General features: G+C 40.2%; 1 protein-coding gene across 2 annotated transcripts in view; it reads left to right on the forward strand.

Annotated features, from left to right (window-relative positions):
* The window catches only part of CHN1 (chimerin 1), a 57,237-nt gene that overhangs the window by 12,113 nt on the left and 22,580 nt on the right, over positions 1–22,544 (forward strand). For both annotated transcript variants that reach the window (XM_039712614.1, XM_039713395.1), the window contains one exon: positions 16,643–16,720. In XM_039712614.1, coding sequence (XP_039568548.1) covers positions 16,643–16,720 — 78 coding nt within the window. The remainder of the gene's footprint in view (positions 1–16,642; positions 16,721–22,544) is intronic.

Genomic DNA, 22,544 nt, shown 5'->3' on the forward strand with positions numbered 1-22,544 from the left:
GTTTATTGAAAATCTGACAAATTAAATTATTTTTTAAAAGTTATTTTTACATGGGTGTAGGTGTTAATGCATGTATAATAGTCTGATATGTTTCCCTATTTCACAATTTCAGAGTGATACACATTAGGCCTATCTAATATGCTTATAGTGCATAGAAGAAATGCTAACCTTGGTTGGGATCTTTTATCTCTCCAATCAGAAAGATGTGATTTTAGTTTCTGTGGATGTGGAGGAAAGGTCTGACTGACAATTTCCAACATACATGGCTATCACAGTGAAACTAAGCTCCATACTGAGTCCACACAGAGAGAGGCTCATAGCTTTGGTCCTTCAAATCCTCCTTCAGCAGAATCTGTCATTCTGCACTGAATTTGCTGAGAGATGAAGCACCCAACTTAGCTTAAAGTATGAATCTTCACTGTTATCAGATCATTTTGACAAAAGAAATACTGCTGGGATATTGAAGCTGGCTGACCACATTTAATATCCAATTTCTCGCCTGTTAGGTAGCAGTAGTAGAGGGGTGAGTTATCACTTACAGTTCCTGACAGCCACAGCTTCCAGCGTGCTGTTTCAAAAGGATTTTTTTTTTTTTTTGCATATTATCATAGGCAGTTTATTATAATGCAAAGCCTGGGTAAAAATCTTCTCTAAGTCTTCTGGAAGTTACCACTTCGAGTTTCTTTGGTAAAATTAACTTTTCCTGCATTTAGAAACATTCAAGTGACAGCAGAACTCTGTTCTGCTACATTTTTTATATTGATGAAACAGTGTTCATAGTAAAGAGATTTCAATGATTAGTGTTGAACAGCGCTGGTTTTTCCATGGATTACATTGTGTTATGTCACTCACCAACTGTTTTGAAACACTTTTCATTAAATAGCTCAAGGACTATTGAATATTTCTCAAAGATTGAAATTTTATGTGGACCACCTTTAAACAGGTTAGACACGTAATCTCAGCATCTCACTCCCTTCAGCATCTCATTCCCTTCAGGAATTTACATGTGACTAAAGGGACTTCAGCCACAAAACAGTTCAACAGCAATGGTGTTTTCAGTCCTGAAGCCCAGGTTTTAATGCTCTTCTTTATTTTGTCTTGCAACTATATTAATGTGAACACACTGCGGCACACAGACATACAGGATGATTAAATGTGGAGATTTCTATTTATTTTTTGAGTCAATGTCCAGTTGGGATTGCTGTCTGTGGCTGCATGGGGACAGTGCAGTGTGGTCTTTCTCACCATGGAGTGGCACAGAGGTGACATCTAGGCTGTCTTTGCACCTCTTAACGTTTTGGTGGGAAGATGGCACAGATTTTCCTGCATGTCACTTCGAGTAAGGCATTCAGCTCCATGACCAACACCTGACCCCACTAGCAACCTCAGCATTTGGAACAAGCAGCTGTTTGTAAATAGGTCAAGTAGTTTTTTCTTCTTTTTGGTGGCAGGGCTGGCAGGTTGATTCCTGTCCAATAGGAAGAGAGTATCATTGAATTGCAATGAACCCAAGAAAATTGTTCAGAGTTCAACACGAAAAAAACCCATTGTTTATGATCCAAGCAGCAAGATCTGTGTGCCCATTAGCCCCATGGTGAGGATGAAAATTTCCTCAGCATCTGGCAATTAATGCATCTTTATCAGTTATATAGTCACACAGCTTCTCCCTGCACTGTATGCTTCTTCCTCTGTAAAGAGAGAAAGAAGTGTGGGTCTTTAACGTGATCATTTGATCATCCTGAGCCAAAATATGTTCCCAGATCTGCAGGCTCTGAGGCTGTTCAGATACAAATCTAAATTTGTGCCTGTGACCGTTGCCCAGTCATGTGTAGGTGGTGTATGGAATATAAGTCCTTCAGAAGAAGGAAAGAAGAGACACAAAAACAGTCAGAGCCTGTGGAACAGCTGGTGGGAATGGAGTCTCACTTTCTGCCATGGAAACTGGGCAGCTAGAGAATACACCCCAAGCCTGAGAGTGAAATATTAAAGGGCACTCACCCAGTCTTCAGTTTGGTGTGGGGCAGTAGCAGGAAATGCTGCATTTTGTGGTAGATGCCTCCCAGCAGGCACTTGTAATACTTCATTTGTTCCCTGCTCTTTCTGTAATTAATGTACGGTAGAATAATTGAGTATGTGTTGGGTGACACTTTTCATTTGCAATATATTAAAAAGGAGCCCTAGTAATGGGGAAAGATTTAAAGACTGAAAGAGATGAAAAGTCAAAACTTATGCAATCGTTAGATAAGGATTGTAAGACAGAAATTGCAATACTCCTGAGTTGTGCAAGAGACCATATTGTGGCATGATTTAAGATGCAATTTTTGATGGGAAAATATAATCCTCTACACAGCATGTGCTTCACTGATAATGAGAAAGAATATAACTGCATACCATGTACAAGTGTACATTAAAACTTAAAATTCCTGGTTAATGATTTAATGCTTTTCTTAACCTATGAAGGAATTACTAATTAGTCAAGAGATAACTGGAGGAGGAGAGACTGAAAACAGGCCAGTGCTTGTCCTGCTTGAATGCCCCAAATAGACATTTTAGCTGTTGCACTAAAAAGGTGATGGTGGTTCTCAAAACAGTCTGCAAATTGTTCAGAGGTCAATTGTGAGGCTATCATGGTCTGTGTGTTAAGAGAGAGCTAAGAATGATTTAAAAGAGGGATTCTCTTGTGGATTCAATCTGTGTGACCTAGTGTGGAAGTGGAAATAATAGCCAGTATCATAAGATTTAGTATTTCTCCTGTTCTTTGAATACTGATGGGTCTCAGAACATCTGTACTCTCAAAGGCAATTATGGACTTAGAGCAGATGACTTGATTCAGCTAAACACTTTATAAAAATGGTAGCTCTCAGAAATTAGTAAATATCTAGAAACATGTATCAAAGTCCTTCTTTAAAGCCTTGCAAAACATTCTTTTTAAATTTTGACATATTTTTGATTTCTTTATAATATGTATAATGTGTAAGAAGGTGTATGAGTGATTGATTCAAGATTTAGTATTTTTTACGAAAAAAATTAAATCATTAGTTATGAGTTATCCTGTCTTTCAAAATGAAATGCTGGGGTAAATGTTAGGATAGCAACTGAATCACATCTATTCATGTTTACTTCAGTGATATGTGCTATTTCTTCAAGACACTTCAATGGCTGCAAATCAATTAAAGACCCCTTCTAGACTGTACTAGATTCCATTCAATTCCTATAGATGGAAAGAATTGAAAGAAGGTTTGTGGCAGCAGTCACCCAAGAAAAGCAATCTTCTTTTTCTGTTTTCAATTACCTTAGTTGGTGATACCATTTTTTCCTCTATAGTGAAGAAGGCTGATTTTCTGCAACTCTGTGCAAGGAGATCTGAAAATGTAAGTCTGTATTATTTTAGTAGGAAACATGCTTTTGCACCTGCCTCCAAAGATAATATAGATGACAAAGTTCCGTGTGATCTGTGTACATTTCTAGTAAATTCATAATGGACTCCACATACAAAATCAAGGGTGATACTTTCAGATGTTTGCAGAGGGACCAGTCTTACTTTCCAGCCTTAAACTAACACTTCTGTTTTCATTAATGACACTACTATTTTTCTACTTTTGGTCTCAGTCAAATCTCTTAGTAAGATCTGCTTAAACCTTTCCTTCACTGTGGCTTATTTTATCTTCAGGGACAGCACATGAGAATCTGTAGCTGAGGAATTGCAGTAGCTGGCATGGAAGTATAGGCACACTTATAGAGCTCTGTGATAGAGGCACAGAGCTTTGAACAGCACTGTTTGGTGCCCAGTAATGCCAATTCTGGAACTGATGGGGCTAAAAAAGACCTGGTCTTAATAATCAGGGAGCAAAGTGTGCTTTGAGAGCTGAAGCAATCTTCATGCTGGAAGTTGTTTGAAATATTTCCATTTACTTGAATTAACTTCAAGATGGATGTATAATGTTCACAACGTCTAAACAAGCCATAGCTGTAACAAGGGTAATAATGAAGCAGTAATGTTTTTAGAAGTGCAGCTAATGAATGTTTGCCTTAAAGTGCATTTAAAGATGCAGGATACTGAGCACTGGAGGATCCCATGGGTTAACTGGAGAAGATTGTCAACTCTTTTCTCACAAATGTTCCTTTCCAGTCCCTGCGCGGGTGTCCATGACAATCACTCTGTAACTTTAATGTAATTTATAAATAAAACATAACTCTGTGGAAGGCAGAAACTTCTATTTATTTCTTCTGGGTTTAGCCCATCTTTCAGCAGAGACTTCAAAGCACAGACAATTTTGTAAATTCCAAGAAAGTTCTTAGCAGGATGAAAGATGAACCTACTTTTTAGGTAGCTGCTCCAGCATATCAGCAACATTGTGCTCAGAAGAGATTGGCCCAGCCTCAGTCTTCCTCATCTCTCCTTTCTGAGCATTAGCATTTATGTTGGTGTGGAACCAGTGTCATGTATGGTGTTATGTATGACACTTAGAGGCCAAACTAAAACTGCAAATGGTTACAATGCATTTTTACAAACATATATGGTTTTAACTTAATTCTGTATTTATCAATGCTCAGGAAAAGAGAGCTAAGTGCACATGTTGCCCAGTGTACAGACATCAGCACAAAGAAAATTATTTTCTCCAAACTGCAGAGTGCTTTTTCTACTTATAAACACCCACAGTAACCAAAGCCCTTATTTGTGTTCATTATGGCAGTAAAATTGTTTCACTAAAAAAGCTCATATGAACTGATTTTGTTTTAAGATTCAGAGCTTCCAAATGAAGCATGCATGTTGCTAATTTAAACCCCAGGTCACACACGGAATATCTAGTTTACTCTTATCAGTATCTCATGCTTATAAAAGATAAATTAGGAAGGAAAATTTGTTTTTTAAGGGTCTGTAACTGGACCTCCAGTGTTAAACACTGTCCTGTAGTTCATCTGTTTCTCCCAAGACAAATTCTTTCTTCTTCTATTGGTGCCAGCTCTGCTCAGTTCATTCCTGCAGGTTACAAATGGCCTCCTAGTTGATCCCAGTGAGCCCTGCAGGACTTGCCTGCCTCTGTGTGCGTGTCTGCACCTCCAGAGCACATTAATGTAATGCTTACACCATAGTGTGGGGATTAACATGGACTAAAAGCTGTGTGCTCATGTTGGTAGCTCAGTTGCATGTTGCTGGTCCAATATTACAAGGGTCAGAACAAATAGGGCTCCACAGCCTGCAGAGAGGGAGTTGTGCCTTAGGTCAGGCTGCATTTCCAGCAGAGACTGCACCTCCTGTTGCTATGCTACTCCTGTAGAGTTGTTCCCTGTGTTCTGAAGGTAAACACAGTTGAGGATCAGCATCCTGCTCCAGCCTTTTGTCATGGGTACGTGTCTCTTCACTGCTTGCTGAGATGACCTTTCAAGTTTCTTTCTGCTTTTTCAGCAAAATGTGGCTCTTTTATGATCTGACATGTGAGATGTGTACACAAAGATAATCTTCAGAAAGTTTGGTGTCAAATTATACTGAGACAGGCAGCTGCCATATGAAATCGAGTGCAGCTAGTCTTTCAGGCTCACACAGCAGACCCTCAGCAGAAGTGTGGTGAGTAATTACCCTCAGCATATGCCCTGTGCCTGATTGAGCCTTTGTAAGATGAATAGTGTGCAGAACTGTTAAAAAGGCTGTAAAGCAGTACAGTTGCTGTGCAATTAATTCTGAAGTATAATGCTTGTGTTGTTACTGATGAAATGAAACCATTAGCAGTGAATAAACTGTTACTCTTTTCCTGTGTTTCTCAGTGTTGTGAGGTCAGTCAGTGTGAAGCCCTCACTTCAGTTCTTTTCAGGGTTTCTATACTTGGTGGTTTGGATCTGGCTACATTTTTAATGCCCTTCAGAAAGTATTGTACAGCCTTAGCCTCTCTTACATGTACTGTCAGAAATTTGTTTTGTAACTGGGATAGGCTAGTACAAGAAGACACACAGGGAGAGAGGGAGGACTCTTGAAGAGCCAAAGAGGATAGCTTTCTTTGGACTCTCTTCAGGGTGAGAATTAATTTTCCCACCCTAGTGGACATTAGTAATTGGGACATAGAAATACAGAGGTCCAGCTCAGCTCTGGATGAGCAATGGAGGGCTGTTGTGCCTTCAGTCCTAGCGTGCTGTAGGAGTCTGCTGCTGACCTTCCCCATGGGCCTTACACTTGAGGCTTCCAGAGGTACAATGGAGAAGCCACATAGACACATATAAGTAAATTACAACCTTCTTTCCTCCTGTTTTTAAAAAACCCCTGTAGCTACCCTTGACTTTTTATGCCTTCTCACAACTGAATAATCCATGCAGTGCCACAGAAGGGAAAGGTGGGTGTCTCAGAGCAGCCTCTAAAGCAGGAGTGTGGTTCTGATTTATTGCTTGTGCAAAGGGCTTTCTGGATGGTGAGGGACTGCGGTGGGTTGCTAGCTGGCAGCTCCCTCGTTTGTTGTTCTCATTCCTTAGCTGTGTGAGTTTGGGGTCTTTTTTTTTTAAACTCCTCCTCCCATCTGGCATCTCCTAATTATTTTCTATTACTAATCACTTCTACAGGAAACAGACTGGACTGTTGAATTAAGAGCCCTATAAAAGGATAATTTTGTTATTTACAGGTTTCTTAGCTCACTTAAACTTTATAGCGTGACACTGTATAGCTGGTGATAATCACCTTGGGCTACGATTGTGTCCAATCTCATAAACTGGGCAGGGTCAGGTCTGGTCATTCGTAGAATGTGAGAGGCTCAAGGAGAAGCTGGGGCACTGCAGCTGGTAGCACAATTGGTTGTGAACTAATATCTGAAATATCTTGCATTTTATGCTTTCTGCAGCTCTGTGTAGCCAGTTCAAACCTGTCCTAGGAGTCTGACTAACAGGATTTTCTCCAGTGATCTCCCTCTTCATTCAGCAAAACTCCTTTCTCTCCTTACTGTTTGTTCTGTGTGTATCTAGATGGAAGCAGGGACAGCATTTTACATGGGTCACTGTTTACATGCTTCCAAGTACAAACCCATGTTTTTTGGCTTCTGTACAGAGATGGAAAGGACGTGGAGCTGTGGTGGTCTGATGTGTCACCCCCATCCAGCTGGAGAAGGCACATCTGCTCCACTAATAATTGCCCAGTCATAAGTGGTTATCAGGTGCTTAAGACCCATGGTGAGTGAAATGCTTGCTTTAGAGGTGGTAGCAGAAAGAGAAGTAGTTAGGTGTGCCTAAAACAAAAAAGAAAATAAGAACAACGTTTTTCCTGTGGTTAATGCCACAGAAGCTGATCTGTTCTGGTCCTTGTTTCTTTCTTTTTAATCTTTCATAAGAAAAAATATATTTTCAGTAAAGCTTCTCATGCTTAATTTTAGTCTCTAGCTGAATGTTTTCTGACTGAACAAAGTAAGGAGAGCAGTTTTATTACTAAGCTCAACAAACTACTTGCTCCTATTATTTCAAACCTGTCACACTTGTCATCAGCAAAGACAGCAACTCTTGACAGTTTTGCAAAGTCTTTCTTTGATCATTAACTTTTAGAACATTAAACTTTTCCATATTTAACCTTTATTCTGCATGGCATCAGCAGCTAGAAACAGTGTTGCTTCTGGCATCTAGTGTTTCTACAGTCTTAATGTTTCGGTAAAGTAAGAATCACCACACTGAAAATTCTGGTTCTCAGTTCTGTTGTTGCTCTAATCTTCATCATGTTAGTATTGATATCCCTCAGTTTGAACTTCTATACAATTTCCAAAATAAGTAAAGGATTATGTGCTTCTAATAGTGAAGTTCATATTATAATGCACTTTGATTATATTGCTGTGTAGTGGGAATTATTATTGCATTTTCTTAGAGCTTAAACAGTTAGAAAAAAGTTGCCTAAGGAACCTTATAGCTGGTATCACAGAGTATAGTATCTTCTATTAAGCCTTAGTAATATGTGTATGTGATTTAATAATTTTTTAATGTTTTCCAGTTTGTGATTTAGATTAGTAGCACTTAGAGGAAAGCAGCTTTTACCCTTTTTGAGAGGGGATTGGAGGAATACTGTGCAATTATGAAAAGGCTCTGTTCCCAATTTCCATTTTGCATGTAATGGTGAAACATTTTAAAAACTCTATGCTTTATATCATGTGTCAAATAGTTTATTGGTAGAAGATTTCTGATGATTTTACATTGCTGGAAAAGTCTTGAAGCCATTTCCCAAAGTTAATATGATCATGAATTACATTTGCATTCAGGCGTTTCTGTGAATTGGATGATGATTAAAGGAGCAGTATGTTTAATGCAAATGCACAAAAACTGTAGAAAGTATCCTGTGTTATGTTGCACAGAATTTCAAGTGCTCAGTGTCTTAAGTGACAGCTTCTTATTCCCTCCAGCTCCATCCCAATCCTTGCTAGTGCTGGTCACAGCTGGTGCCTGGGAGCTTCTCTGCCACACTGCAGTTCTCCAGGCAGACTCCCTGCTCAGTAAGCTGATCATGCTGAGAGCTTCCTGGACAATTTTTTATGGACCTGATGGGTTAATTCTCTTGGGCTGTTTTTATTGTTGAAAATTCATACAACTTCAGTGTTAGAAATCTTACAAGCAGTGTCATTTTTAAAGTGCTAGTTGATGGTGGCAGTACAAATGAAAAATTGCCCTGTAAGGTAAGATGAAAAGCATGCTAAGAAAGAAAGAAGAAGTTTTGCTGGTTTAACATTTTGTTTAGTTCCAGTGAATTTAAGTAATGCAAATATACCCTAAACTTAGTCTTTTAGCTTTGATGTGACCTGTACCCAAAAGAAAAGCTGTTGGTCAAAGACCACACACATCTGAAATCCCAGGTGTGGACTGGGACCTGGGACTAGTGTATTTCAACTGAAAACAGACATCAACTAAGCAGTATGTTGTAAGAAACCACAGACTTGCTGGGGGGCAAAAATAAAAACCCCTAGAGCCTCTCCTATGTAACAGAGGTTGTATGATCTGTCCACATGCTTCTCCCTTGAAGGTAAATATTCTGTGTAGCCAAGATTTATGATGGGGGTTACGTTGCCAGCCCCATTTTGAATCATTCAAAATCAGTCCATTTTCAAATCCAGTGGTTATTTAAATTTGTTTCAAAGATGCTGTGTTTGACCATTTGAGATGATGATTTCTTGAGTGCCTGTCTCAAGAATTTTTAACAGTCATAGCTTTCTGTAGGGAAATGGGATGTTTACTGCCCTTATAGGAAATTTTTTCCTGACAGAAGCATTTTAAAATGTTAATTAGGAAACTTAGAGGGAATAAATAGGAAAGATGAACCATATATATAAAAGGAGAGAGGAGAAAATTGGAACACTGGTCAACAGAAGTGAAATGAGCCTTTTCTGAGAATGTGATCAGGGATTAGAAGACTTTATGGGTGGAAATAAACTGATAATTTGTTAAAAATTGATAATGTGACTTTGGGAGCAGACTAATTCTGTTGCCAATTCCACTCTGCTTTCATTCATTGCAGGTTTCAAAGCAGTCTTGATTTAAATAGAGATTTATGCAAGGAAGTGGGAGTCCACATGAGACTCATTTGAAGGATGATCAGCCCATTTGATTTTTCAAGTGTGCCTGATTGCACTGTGTAAAATGAACAGACCCTGACCCACTGGTGCAGCTATGCCCATGGACACACATGACCTACAAAACTGGTAATCAGGGTTCCTCAGGAGTGTTGGGGAGCACTGGGGGTTACCCCATTGTTTAATTTTTCTGCAGTGAGGTGGTCCATAAGCAGGTTTTCACCGTCATAAATTTGGCAAGCATGTTGCATAGAGCCAGTTGACAACTCTAGTATTCCTTCAGGTTAAACATTGTTTTCATCCTGACTCATGGGTTCAAATCAAATGGTAATTCAGGAAGGGCTAGGAGACTTTGCATTCTTACTCTTATTTATGCTAAATAATTATAATTATGGACTGAAAGTATGATTAAGAAAGAAACTGTGACAGCACATGTACCATAGCAACATAGCTTATTCAGGAAGAAGTGCATGGATTCAAAATAGACACTGTGCCAAAGGAGCAGGTGTAGTCTGAAATACAAAGAGTGTTTAGAAATTAATGAGCTGCAGTTTTCAATTATAACATACATTGAATTACTCTAAATTGAATTACCATGTAGAACAAAAGAAGGCTAGTATTAGATGCATTAGACTGCCAGTCAAGACTAGACTAATGTGAAATAAGCATAATACATTAGGTAAGAAAATTATGATGAGACATAAAAAGAAATTTCCATACCAGTAGCCAAAACTCCCTATTCCACAAGGAAAAAATTAAAAAACACCTAATAAATATATGAACAGAAAAATTTAGTGGATTACACTCTTTTCATTCCCTAAGTGTATACATTTTCAGTCACAAAAGATAACAGAGGTTGATTATAGATTTATTTTATCTGTAAGATTTTTAAATGGATATTATAAAGGAAATGTAACATTTACTTCCTCATCAAAGGTATGGTTAAACTTCTCTTATTTTTATCTTTCCTTTTATTTGAGGAAATCCTTATAACAGTATGGGTCAGATGAGGAATAAAACCACCAGTCCTTTGGGGTTTCAAACAATTAGTCTTAATAGCCTGTTTGTTCTTGCAATACTTTAATTTAGTATATCAGTAATAAAGAGCATTTGCCAAAAGAGGAGCATTCATGCAGCTGCCAATTTGCATTACATTTTAACTGCTATCACTCCTATAGAGCACATGACATTTATAAATTATTTTTAAGGTCTTATTGGAGTACAGTCTGCCTCGACATGTCATGAATCAAGAGGCTTTTGCTGGAGTGACCCTTCACTGCAATGAATGTCAGTGGAGCCTCAGTCACAGCAGCACAGCTCTCTGCAGACCAGCAGGGAGACATATCCCAGACAAAGGGATGGGGAGAAAATGCAGTGCTCCTCTGGCAGGAGAGGAGGAAGATAGGATGGACCAAAACTAAAACTATGAAGGATGGAGGGTAGATGGGAAGGACAGAAGGCAAAATTGGGAAGGACAGTCTTTGTCTGGAGGATTTACTGGAGACAAATTCCCGTGCTTAATGATGCTTCTCTTTTTCACATATTATCTTGGATGGTTTGCCTGGGGAACAGTGATGCTGCCAGGCCCCTTGAGGCAGGAATGTTGGTACTTTCTGTACTCTACCAGTTCTTGGTCTCCTTCCATACTTTCCCAGATTTGGTTGGGGTTGGCCCCCTTTTAATGCAGTTTGTTTTCAGGCAGATGAATGGGAATGTGGTAAGGAGCTACTACAAAGCAAGGAGAGAGTTTCTGAGGCTGATGCCTCAGCTTGAACTCATAGTCATGGCAACTTCTCACCACGGTCAGAGTTAGGAGCTCACTTCTTAGCTTTTTGGGTAGCTTTTATCATGGTGTTTGATTGGCATCTCCCGCCTCAGTGTCACACAGCTTGGTGGCAGCTCTCCTTTTGTCAAGCAGTCCCATCCTGCCTCTTGCAAGCAGTCTAGTAGTTTCTGTCTTTAGGGAAAGGGCTGGAGCAGTGGGTTATTTTAACACAGGCAGCTGGGACCATGGGGACATCTTGCACTGGTGTCTGCAGGGAAGAGCCCCTTGGTTGCTGCTTGTCCTGGGTTGAGGGCAGGACTGCACTTCTTCATCCACAATGCAGCTCTGTGAGGATGTGTATCACTACTTATGCTGTATAAAGGAACTTGTAGCTATAGCTTATAAAACCCAGTGAGCACCATTATTGATTGCAACATCCCACCCCTACCTGTGCCCACCCCTACCACGTGCCCACATACACCCCTGTGGTGGGATTTGTACCTATGGAGTGTGGAGGACACCCCAGGAATTACCTGTGCATGGCAGGCCAGTTGCTGACCTCCTGAAAGTTAAGTCACTTGATATTAGCAAAGTCCTTCAGATCAAAAGCAGGACTTCTTCGTGAAGGTACTGAGAAAATTTTATTTTTGCCATGTCTAGATCCGTAGTTATATACCAAAATATATCCCCCCACCCCTTGGAAAAGAAGGGGTTGTATTTGCCACTGAAAAGTTCCTTGCTTTTGTGCCACTCTCCAGAAAAGTAAATGTTCAGTGTTTTTGCCTTGCCAGTGACTGAAAGAGAGGAATGGTCACAGGGGTGCTCTTTGCTGGTGCACAGTTTGGAATTGTCATTCCAAGGGCCCCTATCAGTACTGCCAGGAGCAAACATACAACCTGTCAGCCACTGGAAACAAAATAAATCAGATCCCAATCAGCTGTGGTGACCAGTGGGTTTTAGGAGTAAAGCAACAGAAAAACTTTTCTCTTGGCTTCCCTTAAGATCTCCTTGCTTTTTTTGTGAGTATGCTCTGCATGGTAAGCACACCACTGGGAACATACAGTCTTCCCAAATAATGCCAATACACTTTCATTGTATTGTACAATACAGCACTGAAGGAACACACTTTTGATGCAGTAATTTCTAGCAGAAATATCAGGCAACATTTTTTCCATGATTTAAACTTTGTATTTATTTATTTAACAGCCTTACTTGAAGTCAAGAGAACATTTTGGCTGAATTTGTTTAATTACATTTTCAATTAAACATTTTTTAAACCTTCTTTTAAAATTCTAGATATAAGATGTTCATTAGCAGCTACAGAATAATGTATGTTTTTATCAAAAATATAAATAGCCATTTATTTAGATTTTGCTGTAAGTATGTCACCGGAGAGAGTGGGGAAGGTCTCATTTAATTAGAAGTCAGTCCATTTGGAAAATTTTGTTATAAAAACCAGAACTTTCCTCAGGAGTAAGATTTCATCATTTAAGCATGAGTTAAACCCAGCTCCCCTGTGGGTAACTGAAAGCAGGGCTCAGTGTTGCCTGAGGATTCCATTGTGCCTGAGCACTGTGGGAGCCTGAAGGTGTCCATGTGCCAGGTGAGTGTGGCTGTGTTGGGGTGGCAGCAAGAGAAGTCCCTGGTGGCTGAGGCTGCGTGATGGTCCTTCCCACCCACCTTCTGAGATGGCATCTTTCAGCTGAACTTTTCTTTTAATAGCATTCCTACCCTCTGCTCACACCATGTGAGCAGAGGCTGTGCCTGGCATTAGCATTCTGCAAGTAAAGAAAATTCACTGAAAGCAAGTTATCACCACTTTTATTTAAAAAGTAAAATTTTGGGCTTGTCTTTCCCTTCAGAAAATCCTATGAAAGATATGACTGGGAAAGTTATATTTAGCTTGGAACAAACTTCCACTAAGAGCAGCATTGAGGAAGTTGGGCTCAGTTTCACAATCCTACTGATTAGCTTTTGAAAATCATGTACTGAGGCCATAAAATATGCTCGTAAAGTGTTCATACATTTTCTGAGCATGTGCATTTGGCTAAGTTAGCTATACAGTGAAACAGAATACTGCAAAATGTACAGTGGCTCACTGCATAGTAAACCAAGTGTCTTGTTTCTTTATACATGTACAATAGGGCATCATCTTTGATGTTTTTAAAAATTGCATGCAATATAATTGCTGGTTATTAGTAAAGTACAGGGAAGGGATCATATTATATATACATTCTGAAACAATAAAGACATATTTAGTCATAACAACATGAAAGTACTATTTGAGAAGGAAAAGCCTGCAGTGTACTACACATGCATTCTGAAGAAAACATGATTATGTGTGTGAAAGTGGAGCCAGGTGCTCGGAAAACGAAGCATTCCATTGTATTGGAAATGCACCTGGGCTTCAGGATCAACTGATCAACTCTAATCTGGTTATTCTAGGACCTATGATCTTAACCTGACTTGAATGTTTCTGTTTTGGTTGGGGTTTGGTTTTGGGGGCAGAGTTTTCCTGAAGTAGTTTCACTTTATTACTCACCAAATGGGAATGCATTGATTTCCCTTTTTAGAAAGATAGTTTGTGCGATGTTGACTGAACTGTGTGACTGGATTAAACTTACATAATGTGTCTTTCAGAGAGTGACTAATTGGAATTTACTGCAAGTCGCAGATGACTTTTAAATCAATTCTGTGAAGGCTTCATAATAAGACTTACTGATTGGGAGATTAGTACCAGAAAACACGCATACATTATCCAGCTGACACTGAGAGCAAATAGTGCTCCAGAGAGCAGCTGTTTCTCCTGCACCCTGAAGGACTACTCCAGGGGAAAGTAAGGAAAGTAGGACCTACACTGAACAGCTCTTGCAGCTGAGGTTTTACAGCAAATGGGAACATTTGAAATAGCACATTACAGCCTTTTATTCCTTCCCCCCCATCCCCTTCAGTCCATATGTAAATTGTAGAACCTCTAAACAGATGTTGTAGTTTAAAGGTTGTTGTGTTGCTGGGTTTGGCTTTTTAGTGTTTAAATCACTAAAATGTACAATGACTGAGGCTGCTCTGGTTGCATGCTCTGCTGAGAAGTTGCTCAGCTGTTGCTTCCAGTCATTCCATTTTACAGTTCACCTCAGTCCTGTGAAATCATGCCCTGAAATTAAATGTAAGAGTGACAACCCCTGCAGTTTCCTTCCTCATGCAGTCTGCACAGCATATTCCTCCCTGCACGTGCAATTGTGATTGCAAATGTTTGTCGCACACAATTGCTAAAAAAATCCCAAAAAAATTGTGATCCAAAAAATTAAGAGGTAGGAAAGTAGAAAGGAAATTACTTTCCTCTTCAGATTTTTACCTCTTTTTCATCGAGTATGTAGCAGACAGTATCTTCAGGCAGTATCTTCAGGCAGAGCAAGTTACAAAGATAATTTGTTGGAAAATGAAGGGCTCTGGAGAGGAGACTTTGCTGGCAGGGAGTGCAGGAGCCACTGGTGGAGAGCAGGCACTGAATCAAAAGCCAGCCCAAGGTGTAAGAAGAGGAGCAGGACCTGCAGGCTACCAGCAATAGAGACAGCACAGAGAGCCTGGAGCAGGAGTGTCTAGGGAGTGGATGGCTTCCTGCAGGATTTGAGTCAAGCCCCAGGTCCCTGACTGCACTTGTTAGCTCTCAGGGATGACTCACCTCTGCAGTGACCAGGGCTGCTGAGGACAGTGGCTTGCTCTCTGTTTCTTTATTATCTCACATACTAAAAAGTTAAAGATCTGGACCTGCCTGATGACCCAAACTGTTGTCAGGAAGGTGTGTACAACAGAAATTTCATTCTTCAGTTTGGTTTTTGAAATCAGGGATGTGGTGTGTGTAAAGGAAAGCACTGCTTTGCAAAGCCAAATGCCCAAAGTTAGGCAATGGCAGAAGAATGAGCATACCCATTATAAAATTGTGTCATCTGAAAGCAGTTGTATAAATTTTAATTTTTCGGTTTCTAGCTTTATGGCTTTAACTTTGTTTCAATCTGTTTCTGGTGTACACTACTGTAGAGCATACAGCCCAGGCTGTAAGGGTAGGCTGAAAGGTGGTAAGCCCAGTACTCCTTTATTTGTAAACAGCAGAAAATGCTATGAATTGAACAATGGGAATCTGATTTATGTCAAACCAATAAGCAGTCTCTGTTAGAGTAGTGTAACACAAAGCAGTGTTAAAATTAAAATTCATAATTGTATAACTACTTTCCAGATTATAACGCATTTTCATAATTACAGCCATGAGATAGGACCTTTCCCTGTTGGGTAGTTTTGCTTACCTTTTTATTGGCATTCTTAGATTTAATTTTCCAGGATCCAGAGATCTGTTTCTACTAGCATGACTCTAAAGTGCCATTGAAAATAACTCAGTTCTTCAGAATTAGGAAAAGGGAAGCTGACAATTAAGGAGTAAGTATGCCAAAACCCAGATATGTGCTCTACTAGTGATTGAAAGGGAAATTCAGCCTGCTTTACCTTGCTTCTGAAGTGAAATTACACAAAATAATAAGAGTTGATTCTGATAGTAAATTTACTATCTTGAAAATCACTGCATTGTTTATTTTCAACAAATTCCATCTTCAAAGAATTTATTTCCAAAATGAAGTTTTGGTGATGCATTTTTTCCCCTTAAAAAATAAGAGGAATTTTGGGTTGCAGAGAAATGGATAATGAAATGTTATTAGAATTCATTACTTAATTCCTGAGCCTGTCATCACTCAAAGTTGTTTGGAAAGGATGACTCTTCTGGGGCAGGTGTAGGTCCACCTTCTTCCATGAGGATTTCACCTGATGTGATTCCTGGGAATTAAACTATGAAGTGACTTTAGCGGAAAGGAAAGGAAAGGAAAGGAAAGGAAAGGAAAGGAAAGGAAAGGAAAGGAAAGGAAAGGAAAGGAAAGGAAAGGGTCCCCTGAGTCCATGCTATTTTTACACTTTGTGTAGATAAAGTGTCAGTTCTTATCATCTCTTACTCGTCATCTTAGTTTTCTTGATGGTCTGTTGCCATGGTGTGTTAATATACTTGCAAGGATGGACAGAAAAATGCCTCCCCTGAGTCTATGCTATTTTTACACTTTGTGTAGATCAAGTGTCAGTTCTTATCATCTCTTACTCATCATCTTAGTTTTCTTGATCTTCTGTTGCCATGGTGTGTTAATATACTTGCATGCCGGCCAGGGAGCCCTGGGCAGCGCAGCGAGGCGGCGGCAGCGCGGGGCACCGCGCCGGGCACGGGGGCCGGCAGCGCGACCTGCTGCTCGCAGCCTTGGGCATGAAACTGGGCGCTCGCAAGGCGTCTGTGACAATCTGGCAGCCTCTTAAACTCTTTGCTTATTCGCAGTTGACGTCGCTCGTCCGAAGAGCAACTCTGAAGGAAAATGAACACGTTCCGAAATACGAGAAGGTTCATAATTTCAAGGTAAGACGTTTTCCTATCTAATTTTTTTTTCAGGCAAAGGGACTTTAACTCGTGTTTTGAAATGGGTCTGGTATCGCAAGGAAATCATAGGTATGCACACCGTGACTTTCTAGGAACTTAAAAGCTGCAAGCAAAGCTCATTGCCGGTTAGATCAGTGAGGCACATTTAGAACATGCAGCAGAGAAACTGGGATTTTGTTGTTGGCCGCTTGTGTGCACGCATTTGTTTCAGTAACATTTGCTATATCTAGTTATCTCTTTTATTTAGAATTGGTTCATACCGAGAGAGATGCTAAAGGTGAGAAAAACAGCAAAGTTTTCTTGCGACTCGAATGTAGTGCAGTTTTACTTTCAATGCAAAAAAAATCTCTTAGATCTGTAGTTAACTGACTAAATTGACCTTATCTCAGTTTGTCGATGGTAAATAGCTTTGGAGGTAAGAAGTGTGTTCTGCTGCACCTGGATTGAGCAGATGGTCTGCATTTCCCTTAGTTTCTGGCTTTTCTCCTGTGTCAATGAATTGAGTGTTGAAACCAGCGAGGCTTATGCCATGAGGCTGTTGGACATGCTGGCATCAGCAACTACCTTGTGTTTTAATAACATTTACTTAGTCTTCTATGTAGCTTCTAGTTATTGTTCTAATTACTTTAAATAACCAGTGTTCTTTGGTAAGAGCGATACATGTCAGTACAATGTATTTGTGTTTTGTGTCTGTCTGTAATAGGTATCCAGTAAGAACTCAGTAATGCAATCTTTTGGTGGTCAAATACATTAATTTTAAGACTGTGTAAATTGATGTTTTACTGGATTCCTGTAGATGACAGTACAAATTTCATATATATAGTTTGAAGGCCAAATGTTGTCTTTAATGTAAAAAAAAAACCCACCAAACCCAAAAAACCCTACTTTTATTTTTTTTAAGAGAAGGGCAGATTGTTAATATAATACAGGCATCTGATGATATAAGCATCCATTTAAATGTCTCCTGTTTTCAGTTTTGATTTCTATCACACACACATGTAGGAATGTGGGAACATCCACATGCATGCACATGTATTAATTTACCTATCCTCCATCTGACTTTATTTAAACCACCTTCTGGCTTTTGAGTGCAGATAATCACCAAAAGTGGACACTTTATGTGATCAGGATGTTTTGTTTCATTTGAGTACTTCCATTAAGCACAAATTTGAAAACTGTGTACAGAATGGTATGTAAGCGTTTAATACAAATGCTTGGCATAACATATTTGTGCTGGCTGACAGTTCAATGCAGAGCATTTTTTCACAGGCTCCTGAGGTGTCCTAAATATCTGCAACGTCTTGCAATTTTCATTTGTTCCTTAGAGTTTGAAGATAATTCTTGCAGATGCCAGCAGATTGTGATTTTCCATGTACTACGGTGTATGTAGGATATTAAGTATTTAATTTTGCACATCTGTGTTCCCTGGTTGCTTTTCTTTAACATCCTGAAACATACCTGTTTTGAAAATAATCTGATAACCTGATTTTCATTCATTCGGGTTTGTTTATTTCTTTTTCTTCCATGGAAAGTTTCAGAGCTGTGAGTTTTCCAGTCTTTTCCAAAAACAGACTGTATGTCTGCTCCAAGGTCATAGCCATGGCATAAACTTTCCACACAGATTGTTTTCTTTATAATAGTTGTACTGCAGTTCCTTTATACATACTGTTGCCAGAAAAATATGCCTTGAGAAGTGTATTCTCACGTCAGTGGAATGGAGTTGCCTTTCACAGATGATTTCTGCTGTAAAAGACTAGAAGGGGAGAAGCTCCTTACAGGGTGTGCTGCAACCAACCTTCCCATGGAAGGAATGCTGCTGGCATTCATGAACTCTAAATGTGTCCACTCTCCCATCAGAATAAAAAGCAAAAACATAAGCTCTTAGCAAGTATGGCTCTAAAATGAATGTTAGCTTGTGTGCTTCTCTCCTTTATAATTTCTTTGCATCTGTCAGGGTTTTTTCCTCACATGTATAGATGTCATCATTTAAAATGTCTGCATGAGTCTCCTAGGTTGCCTGCCAAGCAGCAAATCTGCCACCCATGTGGAGAGGAAGGAAATGTCAGGCCCAGAGTCTTCAACCTAGACTTTTGTAACAAGCTAAGAAAAAACAACTCAGAAATTAAATAAATTTATCCAGTTCAGCTAATCAGCAGTGACTGCTGTCCCCAGAGGCTCCACAGCAAACAGGAGTGTGTCCGCTGCTCTGTACCTCTGCAGCTAAGCTGCTGTGTGTGCTGCAGGCACCAGGCATCAGACAGGGAGCCCTCACCCTCTCCCAGCAGCTTCTTTGGTCAGTCACATCGCTGCTCACAGAAATAAAGGGGTCTCAAAAATCCTTTTATACTGGAAATGCTGCAGCATCCTGCTAGAGAGAGGAGAAATGGAGAACCACACACGCACAACAAGCAGCGGTGTTTTCTTGGGGGAGGGAAGGTGACAGCTGCAGCCACTCCAGAGGCAGCCTGTGGTTAGCAAACATCCCAGAGTTCACAGCTGAGGGATCTCAGTTCTCCCTGCACCTCCTGCCTCTGTGGGGTGGGTATTGGGGCTCAGGTGCAGTTTGAACGCTCAGACTCTGTTTCCTGCACAAGGCTCAGGTAGAGGAGCATGGTGGCAGAGGGGCAGTGTAGTGAATCCTCATTACAGGAGTGCAGTGCCTAGGGGAGGGGTGAACATGAAAGCTGCTTTTAAATCATCAAGAGGTCTCCTGAATAAATCCATTAACCTATGTTTTGCTCCAAGCGTTGTTTGAAAGAAGAATGTAAAGACAGTTTTACTGGGAGTGCTGACATGGCAGGGTTTTTGAGAGGATTTAATCTTACTTAAATCTCCTGGAATGTGAGTTGTCTCTTGCCTGAAGGGAACAGGCTGGGTAGCCAGGGTGACAGGGAGCTCTGCAGGCAGAGCTGGTTGGTAATGATCTCCAACTCTGTAATATTCTCCTGGCTGGGGAAGTCTGGTCTCTCATGAGCACATCTCAAATGCAAATATAGAGTGCCTGAATTCTCTTAAATTAATCTCCATAAGTAAAGAAAGGAATGATTATTTGTAAATGTCAGTTCTGACTGAGTTTTAAATGTGTGTCCTTTAGGATGAAAGCTAGATGTGAAAAGTATTCTCCTTTTAAGCATATTTTTGCCTTTTCCAAGTTATAAAAAAAATTAAATTAATATTTCTGTGTTCTTCTCTATAAATCTATTGTAAAAGATCCATTTTCTAATAATTCAAATATATCAGATTAAAGAGACTTACATTGTTTGATAGAGCATTTTATTTAGCTCTAATTGAATAATGGAATTTGACATGAGTGTGACTTGATTGGGTCTGTCTTTTTGCATATTTGGATTACTTTTGGTTTCCCTCTGTTTACTGTGTTTTCCTAAAATCCAGCACACTGAATGAGATCTCTTGTAAAATGAATCCTTAGACCAAATGAGGACAGTCACTTCATCGTCCTCAAAATTTCAGCCCCACCTTTTCTCACAGAAAGGCTTTTACTTTCTTTCAATTCACTTACCATTATGGGGAATAAATCTCCCCACAGATACCATTGTGGTACAAATGTATCAATATGGACAGGGGTGTCTGTGTGTGATGGATATCAAGCTCGTTCTTCCACCCAGTGTAAGTGAACAAGAGCATCTTTTATTTGGAAGCTCTGGGAGACCTGTGCTCTTGGAAGTGCTGACAAGGAGCATAGCTGAAGCCAGGGGAATAATCACAGGGGAAAGTTCTGTAACAGAAGAGTTAAAAAGTTCTGTAACTTCATAGAAGTAACCAAAATAGATTAATACTTAATCATTCTCATAAATTTTACTCCTATATCCTACCAATAAGAATGCTTTTTACTGTCCCTTACAGTTCTCATAGTTGCTTATATTGTCCCCAAAAGGCAATAACTGTGATAGCTTGTAAATTAAAATCAAATTTTTTACCCAGCTGATATTTAATCTATTCAATAGGTTTAAGGATAGGAAGCAGCTGGGCACTTCTGGGCAGGCAGAAGGAGGAGGAGATTAAGGCAATAGAGGAACAGTAAATCTGAAGAGAAAAGGGGCAAGATGCCATGTGGATGGAAAATGAGAGGAGGACCAGGGGAGGACCAGCTCTGGGTTGGAAGGTGTGAAGTGGGCTCTAGCCCAAAAGACTTAGATAGCCAAGTTATCCAAGAAGGGTTTAAGGTTTTCTCCATCTTCTCTCTCTGGTGAGGCAGTTTATTAGGGTAGTGAACACAGGATTCCCCTTGCTCAGTCCTCTGCACTTTCCCACTCTTCCTCTCCTCGTCTCTCCATTTCTGCTCTTGGTTTGTTTCAAAACATCCCCTAGTTTTTTGCTGATAAAAAGGTGCATCTAATAAGGTATCTTCTGCCCTGGGTCCACCCTATCTGACATGGACTGTCTTGTGCATCTCCTCACCACCTGGTGCTGTGCTTTGGACTTGGGCACTGACCTCACTCTTTCGCCTGCTGTTTGCATGGGGCTGGGGAAGGAGATCAAACTGTGCTTGAAAAATGTTCTGGGTAAGGAGGGCAGTTGTGGAAGAGGAGCTGGGATTAATGGGATGATAGTTTCAAAGGAAGAGAAAGGTGAAAATCTGAGATTAACAACAAGAAATCTCCTGGGTTGTGACATTTGTCAGTCAGTGCAATAATCTCCTCATCACTTGGCAAATTTAAAATAAGCCTGGACAAAACACCTTAAAGGTCTTCACTCCCCTTCAGCTTTTGTGACTCATAGGCCCTGGGGAAGTTTTAGCTCCCTTGGCTGGTTACAGGTATTCCTTCAGACATCTCTGGCTCCTGATGCCTTGAGCCAGCAGAACACCCTGCAGGTGTTTTCTTACTGCTGCTAGTCCAAGGCACAGACCCACTCTTCTGCCTGGGTTAGTGCCATGGTGCTTCACTGAAGCAAGAAGGTGTCTGTGCCTGTCAGGGCTGGACTGAAAGCTGTGCCCCCGTGCATCATTTTATCCAGGATATTGTCTTGTTTCTCTCTTGCATTTCACAAACCAGATCTATCTCCAGAAGACTCATCTTTTGCTATCTCTTTGTGCAGTGCTGGGTACTCTCATGCTGTCTTACTAGTGCTGAGGGCACAGTCAGTTAATTGTAAAAAATAACAGTTGCAAGGCTGCTTGCTAAATCAGTCAACATTAACAACATGATTCCCTTTCAAGCCAATAGTTCTTCCAGAGAGATGTTTTTCCATGGTTGCTTGAAGTGAGTCAGCCAAGCTGCTGATGAGCCTTGTTTGTTAGGATTCCTCATCCCCCTCCTCGACTGAAGCAGTATCCTGGCTTTCTGTTTGAGGATTTGAAAGGCCAAATGGGGAGCTCCAGACCGGAGACAACATTTTTTGCAGAAATAACTGGAGGTGGAATATTACCTTAAATATGCACAAGGAGTGAAGGCTCAGGTGAGGACCAGTCCCTGGAAAGACTTTGCTAGTACAGACAGACTCAGGCATCACTTTAATGAAGAGACTGCTGATATTAACAAGAGTTACTCTGCTCATGAAATTTGTATCACATCTTGGAAACAAATTAACCCATCTGGCCCTGCCCCAGATTTTACTGGGATAATTGAACATATGCTGGGTGCTTTGCTACTGTAAGAAGTCGTAGCAAATCACTTCTATGCCACATCTTATTCAAGAGAGCTTCTCAGTAGAGCCATGCCTAAACACTGGGAAACTGGGAGATGGAAAATGCAGAAGTGCTTCAAAAAGGCCAGAAACTATAACAAACTCATACTATATTAAGCAGAGCCATTTTTCTGTGACTTCTGACATGAACTCATTT

This window comes from Passer montanus, unplaced genomic scaffold (assembly GCF_014805655.1).
Source record: "Passer montanus isolate IOZ18808 unplaced genomic scaffold, ASM1480565v1 scaffold1, whole genome shotgun sequence".
In the NCBI taxonomy this organism is placed as follows: Eukaryota; Metazoa; Chordata; class Aves; order Passeriformes; family Passeridae; genus Passer; species Passer montanus.